Raw genomic sequence first — 23,750 nt, 5'->3', positions numbered from 1 at the left:
TGATCTTATATTTGGTATTACAGGCATACAGCTGCCCCATGTGGGCCCCACATTCATATTTGTACCCTCTGCATCAGGCTTGCTTAACAGCCTGTAGAATGTATCCAAAGGTGCCAGTTCCAGTGTACTCTCACAACCCATGGCTGCAAGAGGTACCTTTGACTCAAAATGGGAATGATGCTGCACAAACAGAAGGACACTTCTCTATGCAGAATGAAGTCCGAATGAATGGGCAGAGTCCACAGACTGACACCATGTCTCCAGCTATGCCCTTATTTATACCTACAGCCCAAGTGCCTGAAAGCCAAGGACTTCTCTGTATAGAGCCTGAGACTCCTCCACAGGCACTTCATGCTGAATATGATGAGTCGTTGGGAGGGAAAAGCCTATTCCCGCAACCACCATTTGGGCAGAATCCATTTTTAGGACCTGTTCCAGTTGCACCTATTTTCCCTCCTCTTTGGTATGGGTATCCTGTTCAGGGCTACGTTGAAAATTCTATAGCGAGACAAGTTGCTGTGTCGGCTGAGGATAAGAATGGTGACGGGTACTTGCCCAAGGAGCACAGTTCTCCAGTTCCAGAAGCAGGATGTGTTGAGTCACTTCAGAAGGCCAAGCAGGACAGCAGCAGCCAAGACATCTCTCCCCCTGTGACTACTGCAAAGAGTGAATGTAATGTTCTAAATAAAACCTCAACCAGAGTGCCTAGGGAGAAACAGAGCTGTACTGCTGCCCTGTCTCCTACCCCAGCAAAGCCTGTCCTCCAAAACCCTTCCACAGAGACACAGGGTGTTAAGAGACAGACAGAATCAGCAGTAGTTACAGGTGTACCAGAAACGGAAATGAAAAGTGTTCCTCTTAGTCACAAAGAAAAAACAGATAAAGTTGGTGCTGCTGGCAACGTATCAACAGGCTTGGGGGAAAGGAGGGTTCAGAGGCCTAGGGAAGAGAGTTCTGAAGACGAATGTGAGGTGTCAGATATGCTGAGAAGCGGTCGGTCAAAGCAGTTTTATAATCAAACTTATGGAGGTGGTAGAAGACCCAGAAGTGACTGGAGCTACCCTCCTGGGAGAGGGGGATACCACTATCCCAGAAATGAGGAATATTGGAAGGGGCCACCACCACCCACCAGAAACAGAGATGAAAGCTACCATCATCACCGCAGTTATCGAGGGAGGCCCTATCGCAATGAGAGAAGAAGAGCAAACCTGGGAAATGGTCAGCGGGGGCCGCAGTTGTAGTGGGTTTTAGAAGACTTCTGCCCCACAACCACAAGTGGATGGAGCTAAAAATATGGCCAACAGGCTTGCACTCCGTTTTCTTTAAAAATCAAAATGCGTTTTGTATTAAGAGCAAAGTGAGGCTCAAGGGAAATGGTCTGAAGTGTTGTTTTGGCTATTAAATGCTAAATCTGGTTTATTTAAATTTTGAAGACTACATAGTGATTGTGTGTTAAAATAAAAATGCAAGCTGTGTTGGGCTTTCCCCCCCCTTAAAGAGTTGAGTTTGTGGGAGAACAGAGAGGGCACAGGGCCTTGAGTGCAAGTGACTATCTGACAAATTATAACCAAGAATGTTACACCAAATCGAATGTATATCTTCACATACTGTATCTGGTCTAAGCTGTGCTACAAGAACTCAGTTTCTTGGACTGTTTGTGCTTCCAATCCAAAGGCCTTTCATCTCAAACTTGTGAAACTTGAATGTGTGTGTGTGTGCGCGCGCTTCAAAGAAATCTCACATTTAGCAGTTAACTATCCTTGTGTCTTAGATGGTTTATAGTATTTTATTCATAGGGGTATATTTTTTAATTTTATAAAGCATTTCTTGAATTAGTCAAAGCAATCAAGAATACCTGTGTGTAAACTGGAAGGAATTTCCATTTGCTGAATTCTTCCAGGCAGTCTTAACACTGGTATGACTAATGGTGCCTATGCCAACTGTATATAAGACAAAAGTAGATGCTGTGCATTTCCAAAATAGTTTTGCATCTGTTACAATAGAACTTAAACTTTTGCACTGACCGATCCCTAAATGCTTGCTGTGGGGAAAGACGCATGAGATACATCTAAGTTGCATTTGTTTGGGGTTTTTAATGCAAGGCTTATGCAATGAACTACTGTTTAGTCTTTTCTTTCTACTGTTGAAATCACTGTAACACCTTGCCCTGTTACCTTTGTTTGTACTGTTAATTTCTTTCTTCTGCCTTGCAAAATACTCTTTTGCTCTATAAAACTGAGCTGTGTATATTTATATGTATATATCAGTGTAAAAGGGTGGTGGTTACTTTTTATTCATATTCAAACAATTGTAGAGCTTTTTTGTTCAGTGAATTTTGTTCAGCTGCATGTTATGTCCTAATTAAAATGTTTGCCCTCTTGGATTTATCTTTAGTATGAATATCTACAACTCCTAATCACTGCTTGTGATTATAAAGATGATGGAAAGATACTTGCTGCCCTTAAAATGTAATAGTACTTACTGCATGTTAAAAATAAACCCAGGCACATAGCTCCATTTGTAACAATACCTAAGGACTTCTAGCTGTCTACCACCCCTTGAACTCACTAATCAACCTCACTATTGTATTCAAATTCCTCCTTGCATTTGGACTCAAGAAAGTGTCAGCCTGTTTTGTTTTTTTTAACAAGCTTCAGCTATAGGCCATACATCGTATAGCTTACAGTATTTTACCAGTGACCAAAGGCTAAGTTCTTTTATAGACTAGGTAGCTATAACATGCAGGACCTTGCTTGGTGCATAATATGAACACACAGTGTCTTAATGATTGACTTAAATATCTTTAAGAAATTTAAGTTGGCTTAAAGCTCTGCAGGCTGGCATCATTTTCTTTCAGAGTTAATACCTCTTTCCTCACATGTAATGTAAATGAGTGGATTTTTATATGGAGCCATTCAGCAAACAGAATGGGGAACGTAGATCTTCTAGAATTAAATGCCAAACATGGCCCACAGTCTGATTTTTTCAATGAAGGTAACTGTCCTTGAATGGCTGGATGAATTAAATATTGATATTTGATCTAGTTTAATGGTTATATAAATCCATGTATTATATGCCACACACTAAATAAATAAAACGAGCTCCTGTCTACTTGCACTTATACCTTCATCAAATTTAGCTACCAAAATTGGCCATCTTCTAATCCAGCAATCATTTAAAAACATGGATATAAAAGTATACTGATATAAATTATTTGATTTCTATTGAGACTGCTTGTGTTAAGTGATGGAATCAGGATTGCATGGTACAGAGATTTAGGATCATGGAATCCCATGCAAATTGAAATTCTCCAAAACAGGGCAATTGTGAAGCAAGCTGAGTTTTTTCCCCCCCTACCCATCAGCAGTACACAGGTTCCAACTCAATTCCTGGCATCTCCATATAAGGTTCAAAACAATCTTTATACAAAACTTACCAGTAGTACAGGCACTGGCTAAATTCAGTATAAGACAACTGAAGGGAGAAGGGCTGTATAATGTATAGTGCCATAGAGCTTTTTATCACAGCTACATTCTTCCTGAAAATATATTTCCCAGGATGTATCTTTAGAAACTAAAATTCTAAAAGTAAACTTGCAAAGCAAATATACATACAACAAATCTGCATTCTACCTTCAAGTCAAGGTGCATGGCTCAAATGAAGTAGTAATTTCACCTAGTCTGTAGGAACGTTTATCACAAGTATTCAAAGCCATGGCTGATGACAAATCCAAAATTGTTTCAAAATAAGCTTCCATTTCCCTCCACTTCTACAATTTATACACAGTGAGGTTTCTGGATTGCTATGGCCTCAATTCAACCACAGTATCAGAAGCTACAGGAGACTGGATCAAGAACTCTTCCACAATCTCACGCTTTCAAAGAATATACGCTTTATCTAGGTTCACTAACATTCAAACAACTGTAGATTTAGATGGACATTTATTTATGAAACCCTTAGATTCAGAGTTTTTCTTTAAAATAGCAATTTCTTTATCTTGACATTTTTGTAAAGCATCTTGTACAGAAAACAGCTGAAAGACTTAAAATTAGAAACATGTCAGCATTTGGTACATTAATAAGTTACATCTGAATCATAATCTCCCAGTTGTGAAAAAGCACATTGTCCTCCTGGTATGATAAATTTCAGCTGTCTCTGCTTTGAAATATTACATCCAAAAAGATGGCCTTGTCAGGCACATAAAGTGGTACTCTGACACACTGTTACGTGACAGCAACATTCTATGTTAACCTCTGGAATGAGAGCAGTTTTTCAAAACTTGATTGCATTTCATATAATAAAGTTTTCCATTCTATAAACTGATGATCAAATTTTCATTTAATCATCTAAGAAAAAGTAGTTTCCACTCTTCTTTTGTTCCACATCCTGGAAAAAGAAAATACAAATTGATAAACTACTTCTACTTCAAACTACCAATGCAGGAGTCTAAGGGCCCAATCCTAAGCTTTCCCAGTGCCTGGAGGATCAGCAGTGCCAAAATGGCCACCACTGTATCCTCTAGGGCAGCGATTTTCAAACTTTTTCATCTCACAGCACACTGACAAGGCACTAAAATTGTCAATGCACACTATCAGGTTTTTGATAATTGCCAAGGCACACCATGCTGCCAGTGGGGCCGCATATCCCTATTAGCCTTAGTAATAAATGACCTTCCCTCAAATTCCTATGGCACCTGTGGACCACGCAAGGCACACCAGTGTGCCACAGCACAGTGGTTGAAAATGGCTGCTCTAGGGCCAGGGAAGCTGTCTGACATCTCCTCAGGGTAAGGGAACAGTGGTCAAGCCCTGGAGGCTCCAATGGGTCTACTTAAAATCTGCTATTTAGTGGGCACAAAAATAAAGAGCCCCGTGTTGGTCTCTGCAGTTTGGGAAGAGGCATAGGGTATGGCAGCAGCCTCTGTCACCATCCCTGCCCCTCTCCTGGGCCCAATCCTCCCCCCACCCCAAAAAGCCTCCCCACCACCCAGTGGGGAATCTTACCACTCCATGCCCCTCCTGGGTATCTGGGTAGTGCAGAGGCCCAGCACTGATTGGTGCTGGCCTCTCCCTCCACATTGTGGGCTCACTGCTAGCAGTGAACTGCCTTACAGCACTTTCATGATGACAGTTGCCCAGGCAGCGCAGGAGTATGTGCACTGACCAGGCTCAGAATTGGGCTGTAAATGTGTCTGCTGTTCTTACCTTGATTGAATTGAGTTTGTTTATTCTTGGTCTGTAATTGTTTGGATCTCTTCTGAAAGTAATTTCAAGCTGAGACAAAAACTTATTCATGCCAGCCAAAAGGGTCTGAGGACTGCAAAAGAATCAAAAGCATGTATTACCTTCCCCAATAAGAAGCTAATTTACAGGAGGTCTGGTCTAGAGGGTAGAGCCTCCGTTATCCTGAAGATAACATCAGAAGGTCGCCAGTTCCAGGACACCGGCAGCTCCCTGAACAGCTGAGAATGGCGGGACCTTGAAGCAGCTGACAAGCCGAGCTGAGTGATTCCACCTGCTCTTGCTGTGAGCAAGAAGCGCCTTGGCTGCCCTCCATGTGAGAGATGGAGCTGCTTGCCAGCCTGCGTGGGAGAACTGGAGGCCAGAAGTGAGACCAAACCAGGAAGATCCATTCTGAAATGTTGGTTCTTGAAAGAGAGAACCACTATGATTGTAAAAATCCCCTTGAGGGATTTAGAAACGCCTGCCTATGTAAACCGCCTTGAATAAAGTCAGAGGAGTAATCCAATGACCAGAAAGGCGATATAAATACCTAGTTATTATTATTATTAACAATTCTCTAATCATTGAATAGTAACTTTGAAAGGTTAGTAACAATCCCATGAACTACAGGATCGAAGGAGGACCCAAGGATCGTGGCCAATAACTGTGTAATATTAACATTTTTCTGTATACCTGTGTCATGATGTCACCCAGAAGCAGAAGTCAGCCTTGTGCCAGCAATTCCACTCCCACCATACGCAATGTATTATTTCAGTAGGATGAAAAAGGGAACTTGGGAGAAGCACGAGTTTCCTTGCCCATGTGTCATCTCAAAGTCCCTTTGAATTTCAACTAGGCTTGTAATAAGCTTAAGCCATTCTAAGCCACCCCTACTTTTCTCAGAGTTAGCAGGAGCTACCATGGAGGCCTGTACATGTTTTCTCAGGCCTTCATTAGTTCCCAAAGCCTTATAAACAATGAAGCTTCCAGCACAAAGATTACTGGGAATTGTTTGCTAGGGCTTCTGAGGTCCTAATTTATTCGGGAACTTCTGTGGCGAAGGTTTTCAGGCCCAAGACAGAGCCCTCCCCTTGCATTCTCCCAGTTGCTGCTGCAGCAAGCTTAATTCTCGGGCAAGGAAAGGGATGGGAATGAGAAACCAGCAGCAGGAAAGACTTGGAAAAGTGAAGGGCTAGCAGGGAAGTATCTAAAATTGAAAACTGTTGAGAGGATTCTCCAGAAAAGCTCAGAAAGAGCAAACCTATGGGAATGATTATGTGCTATTTGAACATATTTAGGCAATTATAAGCCACTATCAAGATGGATTCTCAATATATATTCTCAATATAAATTCAATATTTATATTTTAATAAATTATAGCTGAGCAGCCAACATAATACCACTTAAAATAAGTTATTCTATGACTAAGAAAAAATTGGGAGACATTTTTTGGGAAATGGAGGCACAGCTGAAATGAACATCTTCATTAGTTTTCCCAGTGTCTTTTGATCTCCTCAAAGAACCAATGAAAACAAGATATTGGTATGTTCTCTCTGTATTTTAATGTCCCTTGTAAGTCTGCAAAACCTGGAAGGAACTGACAGCCAAAGTGTAATTACATTCCCCCTTCACTCATAGTTCTGTTAAGAGTAGTTCTTTGCTTTCTTTTACTCCCCCCTCTTTTCCTTTTGCCAAGTCTGCAATATATTAAGGTAATTATCTCTGCCTCATACACACTCCTCTACTGTTTTGGTCACAGGATACACACCCTTCACTTTTTCAGTCAAGTCAGAGAAACATGGCTAAGTATGAGATAAATTTATCATCAAAGCCCTCAGCCACAGTTGGTGTCTCTTTCCACTCTCTTAAATTCAAAATACTCCAGAGTGAAGGAGTGAAGCACTGCCCATCCTTCATTGCCATGAAATCAAAGAACTGTGTGGATTGGGTGATTTATGTAGTTCCTTTCCAAACTAGCAGGACCAGAATGCAGAAACATCTCTCACACTGTAACAAAGGAATCAGGATTATGTGCTACATAATCTTGTCCTTTGTCCATTGTGCTCATTACCTGTTCGCCACTGTGCTCCTGGATGGAATGCCATCGAAGACAATCACACGATCTGCTAGGTAGGTGGCCATGATGAAGTCATGCTCTACCACAAAGGCAGTTTTTTTAGCATGGAGAATGAAACTAAAATAGAACAGAAGTTTCATGAGAGTTTGCAACAGTCACTTATTTCAATTTCCTTCAGATACTGCAAATTAAAAACAAGAAAAATTTTCAACATGCATGATTCTCCCCACTCCTGATTACCGTTTGACAACTCTAGCTGCCATCAGACGTTGCTCTGAGTCCAGGTATGCAGAAGGTTCATCAATCAGGTAGACATCAGCAGGCTTGCCAAGACAGAGAGCAAGAGCAACCCGCTGCAACTCACCTCCAGACAATGTTTGCACCTGAGAAACAGTCGTTAAAAAGTTTACTTGCTATATTGGCTAAGAACCCCAAAACTCAAAACTATCTCTGATGAATAATACCTCTTGATCGATGATATTTTCTATTTGTAGAGGCTTCATGACATCAGTCACAAACTGTGGATGTGTATAAGCATCTCGAATCTTTTCATGAAGTAGCTGACGTACACTTCCCTGTTCAAATAAGAAGTTCTCACTTAGCTCCATTCAGTACTTTCAATATGCTATTTCCATCATTAATATCAATTATGTGAAACAAACAACACTTACTGTAGATTTAGGACTGATCTTTTGTGGCTTATAACTAACGTTTAGGACTGGCACCTCACCTGTAAAGAAAGACAACTATATGTAGTCATAGGAAATAAAAATGAAATCACAGTTTTAAACTGTATGTTAATCAATATACAAACATTACTTTTATCATCAGGTGTAAGCCTTCCAGCAAGCATGCGAATGAATGTAGTTTTGCCAGTTCCTAAAAAAAAAACAAAAAAAACATGGAAGGTGACTGAAATAGAATAAATGGCTGGCCCTCAAACAAATCTGCACATAATTAAAAATGACTTTAGATATTTAAAAGACTTGGGGGACAGTATTTTTTGGGATCTAGAAACACAGTTCCAGATAGTCACTATGATACTAACAATAACTTTAATTTAAAATACCTTACCAAGCACAAAGGTGTTGATAATCCCTATTTTTTTAAAAGTCTATATTCTATTCTTGTTTTAATTTTGTTACTAAACTGCTATATTACTACTGGTCAACTATCATCTGCTCTATATTGAATGACTATTCAGAAATCTCAAGTGATCTGTCTGTAGCCTGATAGGGGCAGGTCACAAAGCTCCCACTGCACAAGCTTTCAATTCTTTTCTAGGTTCAAAATTCTGGCAGTTTGACTTTTGAAGCCCTAATTGACTGGGCCACATCATGTGTCTCAGCCATAATCCTCTCTCTTATATTCTATTGCAAAGAATACATGCTTGACTGAATGAGGTATTGCACTGCAAATTTTCCTTGCCATTAAATTCACTAAATGAAGAGCCATAGCTTCTAATATAATCAAAGAGAGACTAGCTCCTATTTTTTCAGGATCCTGAATTTTCAGACAGTAGTACAAAATGAGAGGGGAAAGACCATTTTAAGATAGTTCACCACCACTACCTCTGAACAGGCCATCTGAAACTTATACATGTGATTTGTTGCCATCTACTGGGAGAATAAAAATGCTTTAAAAGCCTCTCCCCTAAAGGTTTCTGTGTCTTCCATTTCAGTCATTAATGGTGATTCAGAAAAAACAAGTATTACATGAGACTGAATATATACTGTTGTTAACAAGTTCTCTGATTCCTGACAGAGCCTTGGGACATATACATTGACACTGCAAAACCAATCCCATTGAGTTCCCCAAAGTTGTACAACACTTACCATTTTCCCCCAGCATTACCATGATCTCAGAGTCAGTGAATTCACCAGCTACGATTGATAGCTCAAATTCTCCCATCTTCTTTCTCATTCCAGGATATTTATACATACACATTTTTTTAACTTCTTCTTCATTAGCAGTTTCTGCCACTTTAAAAACAAGTGACGCATCTCGGAACCTTAAGTTTTCTGTCGGAACGTAGCCATCCAAGAAAATATTTATGCCTGAAAGAAAAGTGGGCTGCATTATTAAGAGTACCAAATGAATTCTAGAATAACTGGAAGATGGGGCAAGACAAAAAGCTACTGAACAGCTTGACTCAACTTCATTCTGAAATGGTCAGTACAAGGTCTCTAAACTATGAAAGGTTGGGAGACAGTAATAAAGTGCAAGGTCTTATTATCTCTCTCTCTTAAACCTACGCCTGCACACATTGGGAATGGACCAAACAACACATGTTACTTCTCACATAGTAACACCACATATCACTTTACTGAGGAAAGGAATAAGTAGAACCATACAAGTTAACTTAAGTTCCACACAGGGCAAGGACTAGAGACGTATCTGTCCAATATTGCCTACTCTGTAGTAAACAGAAACCACACAATACATAGGAAATGGTTTGTTCTCCATTTTTTAAGAATACATAATATCAATGTTTTTTACAGCAGGAGTAAGCCTTTTTAACACATGAAACCAGGGAAAACAAATTTAATAATAGTTACCTTCTCTTACACTGAAAGGCATAGTGACAACACCATAAGCACTTGGCACACCATACAAGCAGCAGATGAAGTCAGAGAGATAATCCAGCACACTCAAGTCATGCTCCACGACAATAATGTATCTGGAAAATAAAGTATAAACCTTGTTATTTTACTGTAAAGAACTCAAAGGCGCTAGAGTGGGAGGGTTTTGATGTTTTTTCCAAACTATTCAAGCAAAAATGTATGCTAAAAACATTAATACAGTAATTTACTGCTACTGTCTAGATTAGGGGTGTCAAACTCATTTCATACAAGGGGCCAAAAACCATTCATGACACCTGCCGAGGGCTGGAAGCAACATCATTAAGCAGGAAACGACCAGAAATAAGCTTTTCCTGCCTTCCTCTCTTGTTCCCCATCAACTTCTCTCAGTCTCCTTTTCTTTACTGGATCCTATTGCTTGTTTCTCCTCTCTTTTGTTGGCTACCTTTCTCTCCTCCAAATTCAAAATGTTCCTCTTTCTCAAGGTCTCCCTACTCATTCCCAACTCCTTCCTCTCCTCCCACCCCCACCTCTCTCTTTCCTCCTGTTTATGCCTCCATTTACGCATATAGATTTCACATTTTTATCCTTGCTATATTACATGCTTCATCTGTGCCGTGAATAATTGTTAATTGTTTTTATTACATTTTTATTATTTTATGTTTTAATATATTTACTTCAGCGCCCTACAGGTAGACCACAGCTGCGATACAAGGACATCTGCAAGAGGGATCTGAAGGCCTTAGGGATGGACCTCAACAAGTGGGAAACCCTGGCCTCTGAGCGGCCCGCTTGGAGGCAGGCTGTGCAGCATGGCCTTTCCCTGTTTGAAGAGACACTTTGCCAACAGTCTGAGGCAAAGAAGGAAGGCCCATAGCCAGGGAGACAGACCAGGGACAGACTGCACTAGCTCCCGGTGTGGAAGGGATTGTCACTCCCGGATTGGCCTTTTCAGCCACACTAGACGCTGTTCCAGAACCACCTTTCAGAGCGCGATACCATAGTCTTTCGAGACTGAAGGTTGCCAATATACATTTACTGTACAGTACACAGCTTGGAGCACTGAATATTTAGTTTATAAATCTTTTAAATGAATAAAATATAATATAATTTAAACATGTAATCGTCTACTCTTAAACACATAGTAAATTGGCAGTATTCAGCATTCTATCAATATTCTTACAGTAAAATGCAATACTTAGAGGCATCAGTTTGATAAATTCTCTACTTTTGCTGATTTGCAAAAGCAGGCACAAGACACTCATGAGACAAGAATTAAAGCTGCAGACAATCTGTAAGATATATGCAGGAGAACAAAATTCTCAAGGTGACTCTGCAGATTATGCTGATAAGTTGATGTAAGAAACATACATTTTAGTAATGAATCTTATAGAACATCCTCCTGAAGCCAAATCCTACTGCTTTGGAGTTAAAGCTAGAAAAGACTAATGGAAGAGAGTTGATACACCAGTAAACAAGTGCTTAAAACAGGCTATACCAACATCTGTTCCAGTTCAAGGCACAAAATCTGGTATTGCACTGCATCCAGCAAGTACTTGAATAACACATAATAAAAATAAAATTGGATAAGAATGCAGACATTATCTTTCCATAAATGGGTTCATACTATTACCTAGGTTGTTATCTGTACAGTACTTACCTATCTGGGTTAATTAGAGATCGAATGGTAATGGCAGCTTTCAGGCGCTGCTTAACATCTAGGTAGCTGGAGGGCTCATCAAACATGAAGCTATTACAAGGGAAGAACAGATTAAGTTCATCATATCCAAAACATCACCCTGTATTCCCGAACTGACATTAGAATTCTACAAAATAGCAAAACCTCCCCCCTTCAAATAAGCTATGGCCTTTGTTGGCCTTCTTATCCCTACCATGCTATCATTATCATAAGGTAGAAATAGTTCATGAGGAGCCCGTGAAGGAACTATATGAGAATCCAGAAGCATTATTAAATTTTCTTATGACTTTGTTAAGTTCTGCATGTAAAGTCCACTTGGAGAACACTATGAGAATTTTCATATACATTTTACCATATTGCTGTTGTGTGCTCTAGAAAGGCAAAGTACAAGTGCTGTTCTTGAGAACTATTTTGAGAAGCCCATTCATGCTCTGCCTTCCCCACAGTCTATTACACTGCCTGAGCACAGATACTCTATAAGACTGTAGCCCCTACTCTTAGTTGGTGCCTACTTTGATAGAGCCCAAATGAAGAGAGCAAATTGTATGGCCAAATGTATTTCCAGTCTGTGCACAGTGACTCACAAAGCAGCCACATGAATAAATACACCACAAACACTAATACCTCTTTCAAACTACTTCCAACTATCTGGAATAAAGTCTGCCTCCAAACCACAGTACTAAAGGCTCTCTGTTAATCTTGATATTAAGTCCAAATGTTTATTTGTAATCATGGACCAGTCTGCCCCCCCCCCACATGCTGCAAAAGACGGCAGAATCTGAAGCAGGTGAGAGGAACTGAGAATTGCACATGACTGCAATATACAGGATTTATGACTGCTTAGTATTTGCAATTGCTGAGTACTGTAGATGGTGTCACATAGTTGTGAAAAAGCATTTTGAAGGAATGGAAGGGCAGCATAACATTTTAAAAACTTAACTTTAAAAAATGCAATCATTCAGAGAAAATATTTCATCTTTTTTCCAGTTTTTTTCCAAACTTTTGAATTTTCCACTAGATATACTGAAAAAGGCCTCCCCCCTTTTCTATTTTTTCCTCAGACCATCACACCTCTACGCTCTACTTAGTTTAACATTTTGGTCATATGCAAACAGATCTGTCCTTTCTAGCCACATAATATTGGATTATGGATTACTTTTCCCTAACAGTGGCAAAGTTACTGAAATGAAATTAAAATGCAAACATTACATACATGTCAGCCTTCTGAATGCAGACCACAGCACAGGCAAATCTCTGAAGTTCTCCTCCTGACAGATCTTCAACATTTCGCTCTTTCAGATGGGTCAAATCTGGAAGAATTTTTATATACAGCACATGCTAAAGTATCAACTTCACTGAAAAGTATCAGCTTGTATAGGCAGTGAATGCCCAATACAGTTGACCCTCCTATTACAAGGCAGCTCTGAACACACACTTGTATTACATGTGCGGACTTTCCCTAGCATGAAGTGATAACAAAAACCTAACCTTGAAGTTTGGTATCAGCACAGCACATTCTCAGATGAAAGATAAACTGTTTCTCTCTTAAGGCAAGTTATATCCTTTCTGGCAGAATGAAACTTATCAAACTGTCTTCCCTAAATAAAATGAAAACTATTATAATCGTAAGGCCCTAAAATTAATAGGTGTGCTCTGCAAATAAATTTCCAACTACTGATAGGCTTAAACCTAAAAATAACATTTAATATGCATTTTGTATAACTGAGCAATAAATGATAAATATTTTTTAATGTTTAATTAAAACATTATATAAACTTGATTCTAAATATCTCACATAAAAACATCACTTACCGAGCTGCTGACACACAATAGTCTGGGTGCCAGTTTCATCCTTCCTGTCCAATATAGAGCCCACTGTTCCCTGTCATGATAAGGCAACAATCAGACCTTTTCTTAAGACAAATTTTGAAATACAGTACAAGAATTGTAGCCTGCTCTTTGCTGATAGCTGTGAACTAACAACATAAACTTCTCATGAATTTTTCACAGCTTGTTCATTCTCCCCACACTACGAACAATTTTACTCACTTTAGCAGCTTTAGGAATCTGGTCCACATACTGGGGTTTAATGATTGCCTTGAGATCATCTTCAAGGATCTTTGTGAAATAGTTCTGCAACTCAGATCCTCGAAAGTAAGTCAAGATTTCTTGCCAGTCAGGTGGGTCCTGTATAAAAGGAGATTAAGTAAATATCTGAGAGGTACAAACACTTTTATCAAATGTCTTTTTGAGGAATCTGCTGCAAGTTGCTGGTGAAGAGGCAACAGCTGGATTTCCTAGGCTGACTAAGGCTGTCATCCTAAACACACTACTTAGTGAGTAAGTCCCACTGAACACCATGGGACTTACTTTTGAATAACCACACATAATAATGCTCTGTGAAAGCATTATTACCTTTGAGACTTACTCCACTTTCCTATTGTGCAGAACAAAAGCAGCACTGCTACTTTAAGCTTAGAGCTCCCCCGTTCTTCTACCACACCTCAGAGTTCATGGACCTGTCAACACCACTTCTTAGGAAGTTAACTTTATGTGCACCTAAGGAAACTAGTTTAGCCCATGCATTTTGCATACAATACAGCTGGTAAAGGTCACTGTGCATTTGTCTGAACCCTTATAGAAAACATTAATCTGAATATTAGGTAAAATAGGTAGAAGCAACACATCTTGACCTAGTCAAAGTTTCTTTTTACATGCTGCCCTATGTTGCTCTCTCTCTCTCTCTCTCTCAACATTCCACCTTTAACACTCAATGCCTTGACCCTACAGGCAAGAAATGATTAATATCCTCACATGAAAGATGACATCCAAGGAAAAGCAGCCTGCTGTTGGGGATTTTGGTAATTAAAAATACACTGACATCTAGGTAATTTTACTAAAGATGCTGCATGTCTCCTAAGATGCATTTTGAGAATTTCTGTTTTTCTAATGGTTATAATGCATTTCACTTATTAGAAGCCAAGTATTTCTATCCATCTAGCAAGTTATACTAGTAATAGGAAAAAACTCAGACACAAAATTTAAGAAGCTATTTGGTTACAGGTATTTACAATACATACATCGTATTTCCCAAGGTTTGGCTTCTGTTTTCCTGCTAAGATTTTCAAGGCAGTTGACTTCCCAATACCATTAGTTCCAACCAAACCCAGCACTTCTCCGGGACGTGGAATAGGCAACCTGCACATAAAATAATCCAATATCAACACAATGCTAAAAGAGCCATTAAAAGCAAATCACAATGGATTGTATCCCAAGTGTTTGTTCTGTTCACACAAGGGGCCACTCTTCCCCCTCTCTGCAACAGGAGCAGATTTCAGGAGAGAGGAGGTATGTGTGTGTGGGGGGGAGGGGAGAAACAGGAGATCTGCAGAAATCACCCCACTTCCCTTGTACGAAACAGAAGACATCAAAGCTATAAACCAATATTTCAGGTTTAATTAGTATGCTTCCATACACTTTATATTTCTAAAAGAAGAAAAAATTCATGAAAATACTTTATGAAATGAACACAATGAAATGAAAATACTTTAACTCAGCGGTTCCCAAAGTGTCAAAACCCACCACATCCTCCATGGGTGGTTGTAATGCAGGAATGACTCACTGGGAGGGTGGGGAGGCTCTTCTGGGTGGCACTAGGCTGGCAACCCACTCTACTGGCCTCTGGAAGGCCCACAGAAGCCTTGGAAAGCCACTTCCAGTTTTTGGAAACAAACAGGAAATGGCTTTCTGAAAACTGGAAGTGGCTTTCCAAGACTCGCCAGCCCAATGCGACCCAGAAGAGCAGGTTGCCAGCCTGATGCAATCCAGAAGAGGCCTCCTCCCAGTGAGTACTTTGGCTTCTGGAATGGCTCCAATTTGGAGCCAAACCAAAGAAAGGGTGGATGGGAGGGTCCAGGTTGCGACCCACCACATGTGGGCTCATGAACCACAATTTGGGAAATGCTGCTTTAACTTTAAATTTAAATCAACCAAAAATTAGTGGTATTCAGTGTGACCTCTCTCCATTACCTTTAGAACTTTTTAAAGTTCTTATATTTTACTCTGTTCTAAAACATCAAAAATGGGTCAAATCTAAAAATGAAATGAATTGCAAACCAAAGACATGCTCTCAGTGTACTTTTACAACATGCTCTCAGGTAGTATGCATGTATCACATACACACAGAGAGAGACATTTTTAGCTGAGTAGGAAAAGGTTTTCCAGGTTTCCCTCTTCTAAATCTAGAATTCATCCTACCAAGTCTATTACTACTGTACAGACAAGCATTCTTAAATACATTATTCATAAAACAGCAAAAGTTCAATTCGGCCTGTAGCTACTGGGGAGAAGGACCTTCTTACACATACAGAGTCCATATGATCCAGCAATGGAAAACAGACTAATCCTAAAAGAGACATAGTGTCGTATCTTCCTGCAGGAGGTTAGCTTCACTGCAGTAGCCCAGGATCCTTTGTTGACAAATGGCTTGAATGTCATCTATTTGCATAAACAACAGCACCATCATTCCTCTCATGTTAACTTCCTCAGTTTCACACATGCAATGGTACTGAGTGAAAAGAACATGCCTGCCTGCCCAGAAAGAACTGGAGCATTCAGTCAGTAGCACTTAGTGAAGTCACTGAGATCAAGTGAATTGCTCTAATTCAAGCAGATGTCTCCATGCTGTCATGGGTGTCGCTAGCCTAAAGACAATGATATAAATGGAATTCAGTGGCAATGCCACAATATGAATTAGTCTCACCTACCTCACAGGGTTGTTGTGAGGACAAATAGAGAGAAGGAAGCATGTATACCACTCTGAGCTCCTTGGAAGAAAGGTGGTATAAAAACATGGAAAAAAACTACACTTAGTTTATATCAAAGGTGTTCTATAGTTTACAAGAGATACCTGTGAAGTTTGAAGGCATTGGCACAGTATCTGTGTGTTGTTTCTTTCTCCAGATTGCTAGGTAAGTTAACAATTGACAAGGCTCCAAAAGGACATTTCTGGAACATAAAATGTTTATTAAATTACACTATGACCAACACAAACCAACCACATTACTGAAACAAGACTGCCTTCTATTTATATTATCTTACTATGACAGTCAGTACTAATCATTCTGATGTGAGCCAACTTTTTTTGTAATACCTCCAAATAGTAACTATCTTAGACCTCATCCACAAAAGACAAAACCAAAGCTTTTTTCTTAAATCCTTCTTGAAAGAGTCAATGGGGGGGGGGGAAACGAGTCAAAAAAAGACCAAGAGGTTCAGAGTACAGTCATGCACCACTTAACGACAGGGATCGGGGAATGTGATCCCTGTTGTCAAGCGGTGCTTGATACAATCCGGTCACTCTGCAGAGAAGGGAATGCTCCGCTCCCCTCCCCTCCAGAGGGTTGTCTGAGATTCCCAGCAGCAGTGTGCGTCCACTCGCTGCCTCTGTGGAGCTCAGTCTGAAGGAAATTACGTCTCTTGCGCGATTTCCGGTTTCACAGAGGCAATTTCCCTCAGTCTGAGCCTTGAAAAGGCAGCGCACAGACAACCCTCTGGAGGGGAGGGGCAAAGCTCCCCTCGCTTTCGGAGGGTTGGGGTATGCGCCCCCAATGACCATGTGACCTCACATGGTCATCAGTTATGCAATCCCGACGTAAGTTGGAACGCCGCAAAGTGGTGCACACCTGTATTTAGCCTCTCTTGTTCAAAACGTAGTCCTAAACTCATTACTCACACATGCAACATTGGTTTCTCATGATTATGAGACCTAAAAGTTTACTATATAAAGCAGCTTAGACATTAAAACAGCCATTTTCAACGACTGTGCAGTGGCACACTGGTGTGACTTAGGAGTTTGGGGGAGGATTATTTGTTAGTACAGCCACTGGGGGATGCGAGCCCCTGCTGTCAGTGTGGTGTGCCTTGTCAATAGTAAAAAAACTGAGGGTGTGCCTTGACAATTTCAGTGTCTTCTCAGTGTGCCATGAGCTGAAAAAGGTTGAAAATCATTGCATTAAAACATAATTTAACATGTTGCTTGAGCCTTTAGCCATTGCTAAAAATCTACTACTGCAGCAGCCATCAAGACCACCTGGAAGGGCAGTTGGAGAAGGGAATTCCCAAACAAGATTGCACTAAACAAAAGACACAGTATAAACTGTAAAAGATAGTTCCTATAATGGAATCCAAGTGGCATTACATCTGCTTGGAAAAGTAGGATAACTTCCATTAAAGAGCAAACAACTCTCTTTCCACCTCTAAAAGAAATACAATGGGATCGTTCAGGGGTTTTAGCATTCAAAACTCTCCACACAGGGTGTGATCAGAAGCAGATCTGGCCATGTTTCTCAGAATGGACAGGAGCAGGGGAGAGGAAGGAAGCGCACCAGCCCAAGGATGACAGAATGTGTTAGAGGAGGGAGGTGAGAAGACTCAAGTCTCAGCAGTTCCAATGTACTATGTTTTTCAGTATTATTAGTGATGAGATGCACTCTTACCTTAATGCAAATACCGCACCCAATGCATAGTGTTTCAGAAATCCATGCTATTTTGCACTGTGATGTTACTTCTATGCACAGTTTTCCTGTGAAAAAGAACATTAACTGTAAGACAAGCAGATTTCTTGTTCTAAGCATTAGCATGGAACTTGGCAACTATGTTCTCAAACATCCCTGAACTGAGTTTCTAAGCATTTAGTTTTGACGGTGCCCAACTTCTCCCTATTCCTTTGATGATACCATCATATGTTACTGATTCAAACAAAACTCAGATTTATACACAGGGCAACCAGAAATACAACTCTGGAGTCTAGGAATCCTGAACTGAAATATATTTCCTGTTCTAATTGTATATATCTATAACCTAGTTTACATGAAACATCTTTAAGTTCCTTACCCATTCGAACCACAGGGCAACTTTTCTTGCATTCCTGGCGGCATTTCTTTGGCTTACATTTATCGTGGTTGACAATAGCAATTCTTGTTAGTTTATCAGCCATAGTGAGGAATTTAAAATAATGTATATACACCAACTAAAGGTTCCAAAATGGAGCTTGATAGTTCAAGTTCTAGACAAAAACAAAAAAAATTGTAAAGAGAAAGGAAACAAATTGGAGAATGCCTGATTTTGTTAAGCCCAGTCAAAATACAATGCTCAGTATTATTAATCACAAGTTCTTTCATCATCTCTATAATTCTGATATTCACATGCAAGCCCTAGACCAGTTATCAATCTTGACAGTTTATTTTTACTGTCCCGTCTCATATGCTTTGAAAGCTAGCTCTTCAGGAAAGGGCTTATTAACAAGTGCATATCTTTTTTCAATAACAATTCAATAGCAATTCAAGGGTTATCAGGCTTAATCTTTATTTGTCTTTCAAAATATGGAAAATAAAAATCAAATGCCCTTTAGAATAAAAAAATAGACTGCCCAGCTAGATACCATATCTCCCTCCATTTTTCATACTCCTGTCTCACTAATTAGAAAGGCAAGCTGAGCCTGGACAGGGATTCTAGTCTCTTTCTAGATAGCTGCTGGACAAAGAGGATAAGGATAAAATATTACTTATAGCACACTCTATGCACACTTACATAGGAGTAAACTAACTTAACTCAATGGGACTTAGGGCCCAATCCTATCCAATTTTCCTGTGCCGGTGCAGCCGTGCCGATGGGCCATGCACTGCATCCTGTGGTGGAGAGGCAGTCACAGAAGCCTCCTCAAGGTCAGGGAACAAATGTTTCCTTACCTCAGTGTTGCATTTTGGTTGCTCTGGTGCTGGAAATTTGGATAGGACTGGGTCCTTAGTTCCCAGAAAATAGGTACAGCACTGCTATGCTAGAGACCAAAAGAGGGTCTCATGATTAGGGAAAGTTGTTCATTAATCTGAAATACTAACACTGATAGAAGTAACAGCTTTTATAAAGAAAGCTAAAAACTATAAATGCAATGAAAGGTAAAACAAAGACATCTTTTCTTGTATTCCAAGGTAACTGTTTCAAAAATATGACATAACTAATTTCATTTTTAATATTACTTCTACATTCTCTATGAAAGAAGCAGCACAAGGTGGATAAGGCATTATATTAAGTTTAGAATTAGTACATTTGGCTACCTGAATTGCATATAAAAGCACATTCCTTTGTTTGTTCATACAAAGATGAGAAATAACTTCCCATCAGGATGTCTGTCCAAGACAGCCTATGTGTTCATACTCATACAGATCAGTAATCTCATTCTCCACTTGCAAACTATTTTCATGTGGAAGCTGGTTTTGATACCAGAGAAGACTCTGGCAACCACACTGAGTAGCATTGGTGTTATCTCCCCATAGCCTGCCTTGTGGAAACAAGTCCACTATTAAAAGGGAGAGAAAGTTTTATATACAATGGGCTAATATGTAGTTGCTTATTTTGGATAGTTAGCATAATACAAAATATCTATGAAACTGACTTATCTCATTAAATTATGGGATAACCTTTTCTGGTACAATCCAATTTTTTTTTAACTGGAACTGGTAAAAGTAGCACTGAATGACATCCCTGAACTGACAACTACAGATTAAAATAGTAAATCTGAGATGCTTTCAAGATCATGTTTTCTTCTCCTGAGAAACCATCTAATTATCTTATAACCATGCTGTCTAACTGACCATAATTTGTGAAACAAACGCTATGAAATTATAAGTTGGACAAACTACTAGCGTGCTGCTAGCACCTCCGGCCACGCTCTTTAACTACAAGTGCACTGTCCTGAAAGTCAGGCATTACAAGAATTGGTTGGACAGAATAATGTAAAGTTTTCCGGTTTTATTCTAACACAGAAGTGCTTGGGTCACTGGAATTTGGACCCAACAGGCAGTTGCGCATGCCAATACCAGAAAGGAACATTATGTGTCCTTTCACCAGTACTATCTAGGAAAGAAAATACATCTGTTCTTAAAGTGTTCAGTATAACAATGTAATAATTGAAAGATTTTTAACTTTTCTCAGAAATATTACACAGTCGAGAAGCTTACATTACAAACACAACAATATAACACAGTTATAGTAAGCAAAAAATTATTGAAACAACTAAATATGATGTAAAGTTAGAAAAGCAAGTAGGAAACTTTATTCCCCTAGAACAGACCTGTACAACTACAACTTCAGCTCCATTGGCCTTGTTTGGCAATCTGGCAGAGGCTTGATAAGCATGCTGGGCTACAACTACAATAATAGTGGGGTTATCAAGCATTTGGCAGCCAGAACTTAGGGTTATGCTCAAGGAGTCACAAGCTGTGCAGAGGCACAAATCTAAAGGCAAGATCTCCCACTCTGGTATTTCCTGACACATTTATTTTATGCATTTAGAACACTATTCAGATTCAATCTCCTTTTGAACATCTGGAGCCTACTGGTAGTCTTCCAACCAGAACACATATCAAGATTTTTCATCTCTCATTTCCTTAAGCATAAATTCCCACTTTTCAATCATGTTCAGACCCTCAGTTATCTCATGTGCTTCTCACCTAGTACAGGACCAGAAGTTGAACAAGGTACCTTATTCATATCATCACAACAAGTCCTCAATCCATAAAACATAAGTAATTTTATAAATAAATGGTCTTTGCTCCAAGGAGCTTACTATCTAAGTTTAAAAAGTGGGAAAGATAAGAGGAAACAGCAAAGAATGAATGTTTTCTTCCAAGGAACAGGAAAAACATATGTACTGTAATACTGTTGAAGAGCTAAATACACTTCTGAAAGGGTGTAAATACACTTTGCAAAAGGGGAGCAAACTAGAAGTTAAAAAAAATCAAAATACAGTAACAGCTTTGTCCAATTTCACTTCTAATTCTGAGAGAAATGCTTTCAACTACATAAACAAACCAATCTTGTTTTTGTTTTTTTTAAATTCTGCAGTATGCAAGTATACTACACGTATGCATGACTACACATAAGTGAATGTTCTCCTTAACTGGGGACTTCTTATTGCTAGATGGGCTCTGTAATAAAGTTAAATTGTAAGACTGCTGGTCTGTGAAGCAACTTCCAGTGCTTGGACCACAGCCTGGAGAAGAGACTGGACCCAAGAAAACACAGTTGGCTGCTGTTGCCCTCCCCACACTTATACACATATATGCAAAAAATTGATAATTTTGCCTCTTGAAATCAGAGTTTTGCTTTTTATTATTGCTGTAGCAATTTAAGAAGAAACTTGCATTTTGACAGAGAGAACTGCTGACACAAAATGAGAAAGCAAAGCTCCAACTGCACTGAGTTCTCTCCCTGCATAATTACCCTTTCTTCACATCCCAAATGGAATTTTTACTTTGTTTCAGTCTTCTTCTATGACACAGAGGCTTACTGCAATTGCTGTCATGAGAACAACTGGAAAGGTATAATTCACAATACTTTCCAACTTTCAGGACCTAGAGAACTGCCTAATATGACCAAAGTTATGGAATTATTTAAAAGTTTATATGGAAAATTAGTAAAATTCACGCTGCTACATCGTTTGTGCCTCTGAGATGCCATGACAGTTGTTTACCCCTTTTGTAAACAATTCCTCTTTTTCATTGAATTTTTGAAAGAAATTCCTATGCACGAACTTCTTATGAACATACATAGAGATAACAGCTGCTACCCTCAGTGATGAGCCTAACAACACAAAGATCAATAAGTTGACATATCCAATGTTATTTTGTGTGTGCATATGTGCACAGGGAAGAGTTACACCTCTAGATGCTGCATGCAGACTTCTAGCTATCCTAAATACTGATTACCACTTTATACTCCAAAGCATCTCATACCAGCACAAGTTGATTACCAAGCTCAAAGAGGTCTCTTTGAAACAGCATCCCATCTGTGCCAGTACAGAAATACTATGGCTACAGAAATAAAGGTAAAGCAATTATCCTGCTATGTGAAAATATATCTGTGTATATGTATTGAGAGGAGATAAGCACAAAATCCAGAGGGGAATGACCAGCACTGCTTATCTGAAGGATCAGAAGCAGGATGCAATTCTAACAGTATTGATGAGGTGTCCTTAACCCCTATTAATTGTTCTGTCCTCTATGAACATAAAGACTGGAATAAGGGCTGTGAATAAGAGTCCTGAGATGCAAGACACCTTCAGGATGGGAGCAGGTGTGCTTGTGGCTTTGAAAAGAGTAGGCAAGCACTCTTAACACACAGACCTGCAGTGGGTGGGGAGGCAGGTGAGGCAGAGTCTCTCCACTGGAGTCCTTTGAAAAGAACCACCAACATGTGAAGTGAGGAAGGGCCTTCCCACTGGAGTCCTCTGAGAAGCGTGACCACCGTGTGAGGTGACGCAGGTGAAGCTGAGCCTCCTCACTGGAGTCCTCTGAAGAGCACCAGCACCATGTGAGGTGAGGCAGAGCCTCCCCACTGGAGTCCTCTGAAAAGCACCACTGCTGTGTGAGACGCCCAAGCACCCACAACCAGGTGAGGCAGAGCCTCCCCACTGGAGTTCTTCAAAAAGTGCCTCAGCCGTGTGAGACACCCAAGCACCCACAACCAAAGCGCTCTGCATGGGTGGGGAGGCAGGTGAGGCAGAGCCTCCCACCAGGGTCCTCGGAAGAGCACCGCCACCATGTGAGCCACCCAAGCACCCACGACCTGCACGCAGAGCATGTTCACCCCCGGGGAAGGGGTGTGTATGTGCGTCAGGGACACACTCTGTGCATCGGTTGTGGGTGCCTGGGTGACTCACACGGTGGCGCAGCTTTTCAAACGATCCTGGTGGGGAGGCTCTGCCTCACCTGCCTCCCCACCCACCCGACCTCCCTGCAGGGGGGGGGAGAGAGGCAGCCGCGCCCAGTCAGCGCCACGACTGGACGGGGACTGCCCTGCATGAGGGGAGGTGCCTGAGGAGGCGCCGCGAACCGGGCGGGGGAGCTGCGGCCCAGCCAGTGCGGCCCAGCCTGAGCACAGAGAGCACCGCCTCCGCCTGGGTCTACTTACCGGGAGAGACGGGGCGGAGAGGGGCCGGGCGGGGGCGGAGAGGGGGCGCCGGCAGGGCCCCGTAGCGCACAGCTGGGCACGGGGACAACGTGCTGCTCCTGCTGCCACCCGGCCAAAATGGCCGCCGCCCCGAAAGGAGGAGCCGGCGCCACTCACCATAGAGACTGACGTTTGCGTGCGGGTGCCGCTCACCATAGACG

The 23,750-nt window shown here is 40.6% G+C and overlaps 2 protein-coding genes across 3 annotated transcripts in view; one reads left to right on the top strand and one right to left on the bottom strand.

The window, feature by feature from the left end:
* OTUD4 (OTU deubiquitinase 4) overlaps positions 1-4,319 on the top strand; it is a 34,250-nt gene extending 29,931 nt beyond the window's left edge. For both annotated transcript variants that reach the window (XM_066632647.1, XM_066632646.1), the window contains exon 21: positions 24-4,319. In XM_066632647.1, coding sequence (XP_066488744.1) covers positions 24-1,241 — 1,218 coding nt within the window. In that variant the 3' untranslated portion in view covers positions 1,242-4,319. The remainder of the gene's footprint in view (positions 1-23) is intronic.
* On the bottom strand, positions 3,925-23,688 carry ABCE1 (ATP binding cassette subfamily E member 1). The gene is made up of 18 exons (XM_066632649.1): positions 23,551-23,688; positions 18,475-18,646; positions 18,078-18,163; positions 16,490-16,587; positions 14,661-14,778; positions 13,630-13,767; positions 13,393-13,462; positions 12,794-12,890; positions 11,542-11,631; positions 9,858-9,979; positions 9,135-9,356; positions 8,119-8,178; positions 7,971-8,029; positions 7,764-7,874; positions 7,540-7,682; positions 7,294-7,416; positions 5,205-5,316; positions 3,925-4,386 (listed from the first exon to the last, which is right to left on the bottom strand). The coding sequence occupies exons 2-18, from the start codon at positions 18,575-18,577 to the stop codon at positions 4,339-4,341; spliced, it is 1,800 nt and encodes a 599-aa protein (XP_066488746.1). The 5' UTR covers positions 18,578-18,646; positions 23,551-23,688; the 3' UTR covers positions 3,925-4,338.
* Positions 23,689-23,750: the final 62 nt, after the last annotated feature.

Source organism: Tiliqua scincoides, chromosome 6 (assembly GCF_035046505.1).
Source record: "Tiliqua scincoides isolate rTilSci1 chromosome 6, rTilSci1.hap2, whole genome shotgun sequence".
Taxonomy (NCBI): Eukaryota; Metazoa; Chordata; class Lepidosauria; order Squamata; family Scincidae; genus Tiliqua; species Tiliqua scincoides.
This window is presented reverse-complemented; position numbering and strand designations above follow the sequence as displayed.

Coding starts and splice junctions, on each gene's coding strand:
- ABCE1 (XM_066632649.1), bottom strand. CDS start 18,577: ATGGCTGATAAACTAACAAGAATTGCTATTGTCAACCACGATAAATGT. Junction 13,463..13,629: donor AGATTCCTAAAGCTGCTAAA/GTGAGTAAAATT, acceptor TTATCATGACAG/GGAACAGTGGGCTCTATATT. Junction 5,317..7,293: donor AGGAGCACAGTGGCGAACAG/GTAATGAGCACA, acceptor ATTCTTTTGCAG/TCCTCAGACCCTTTTGGCTG.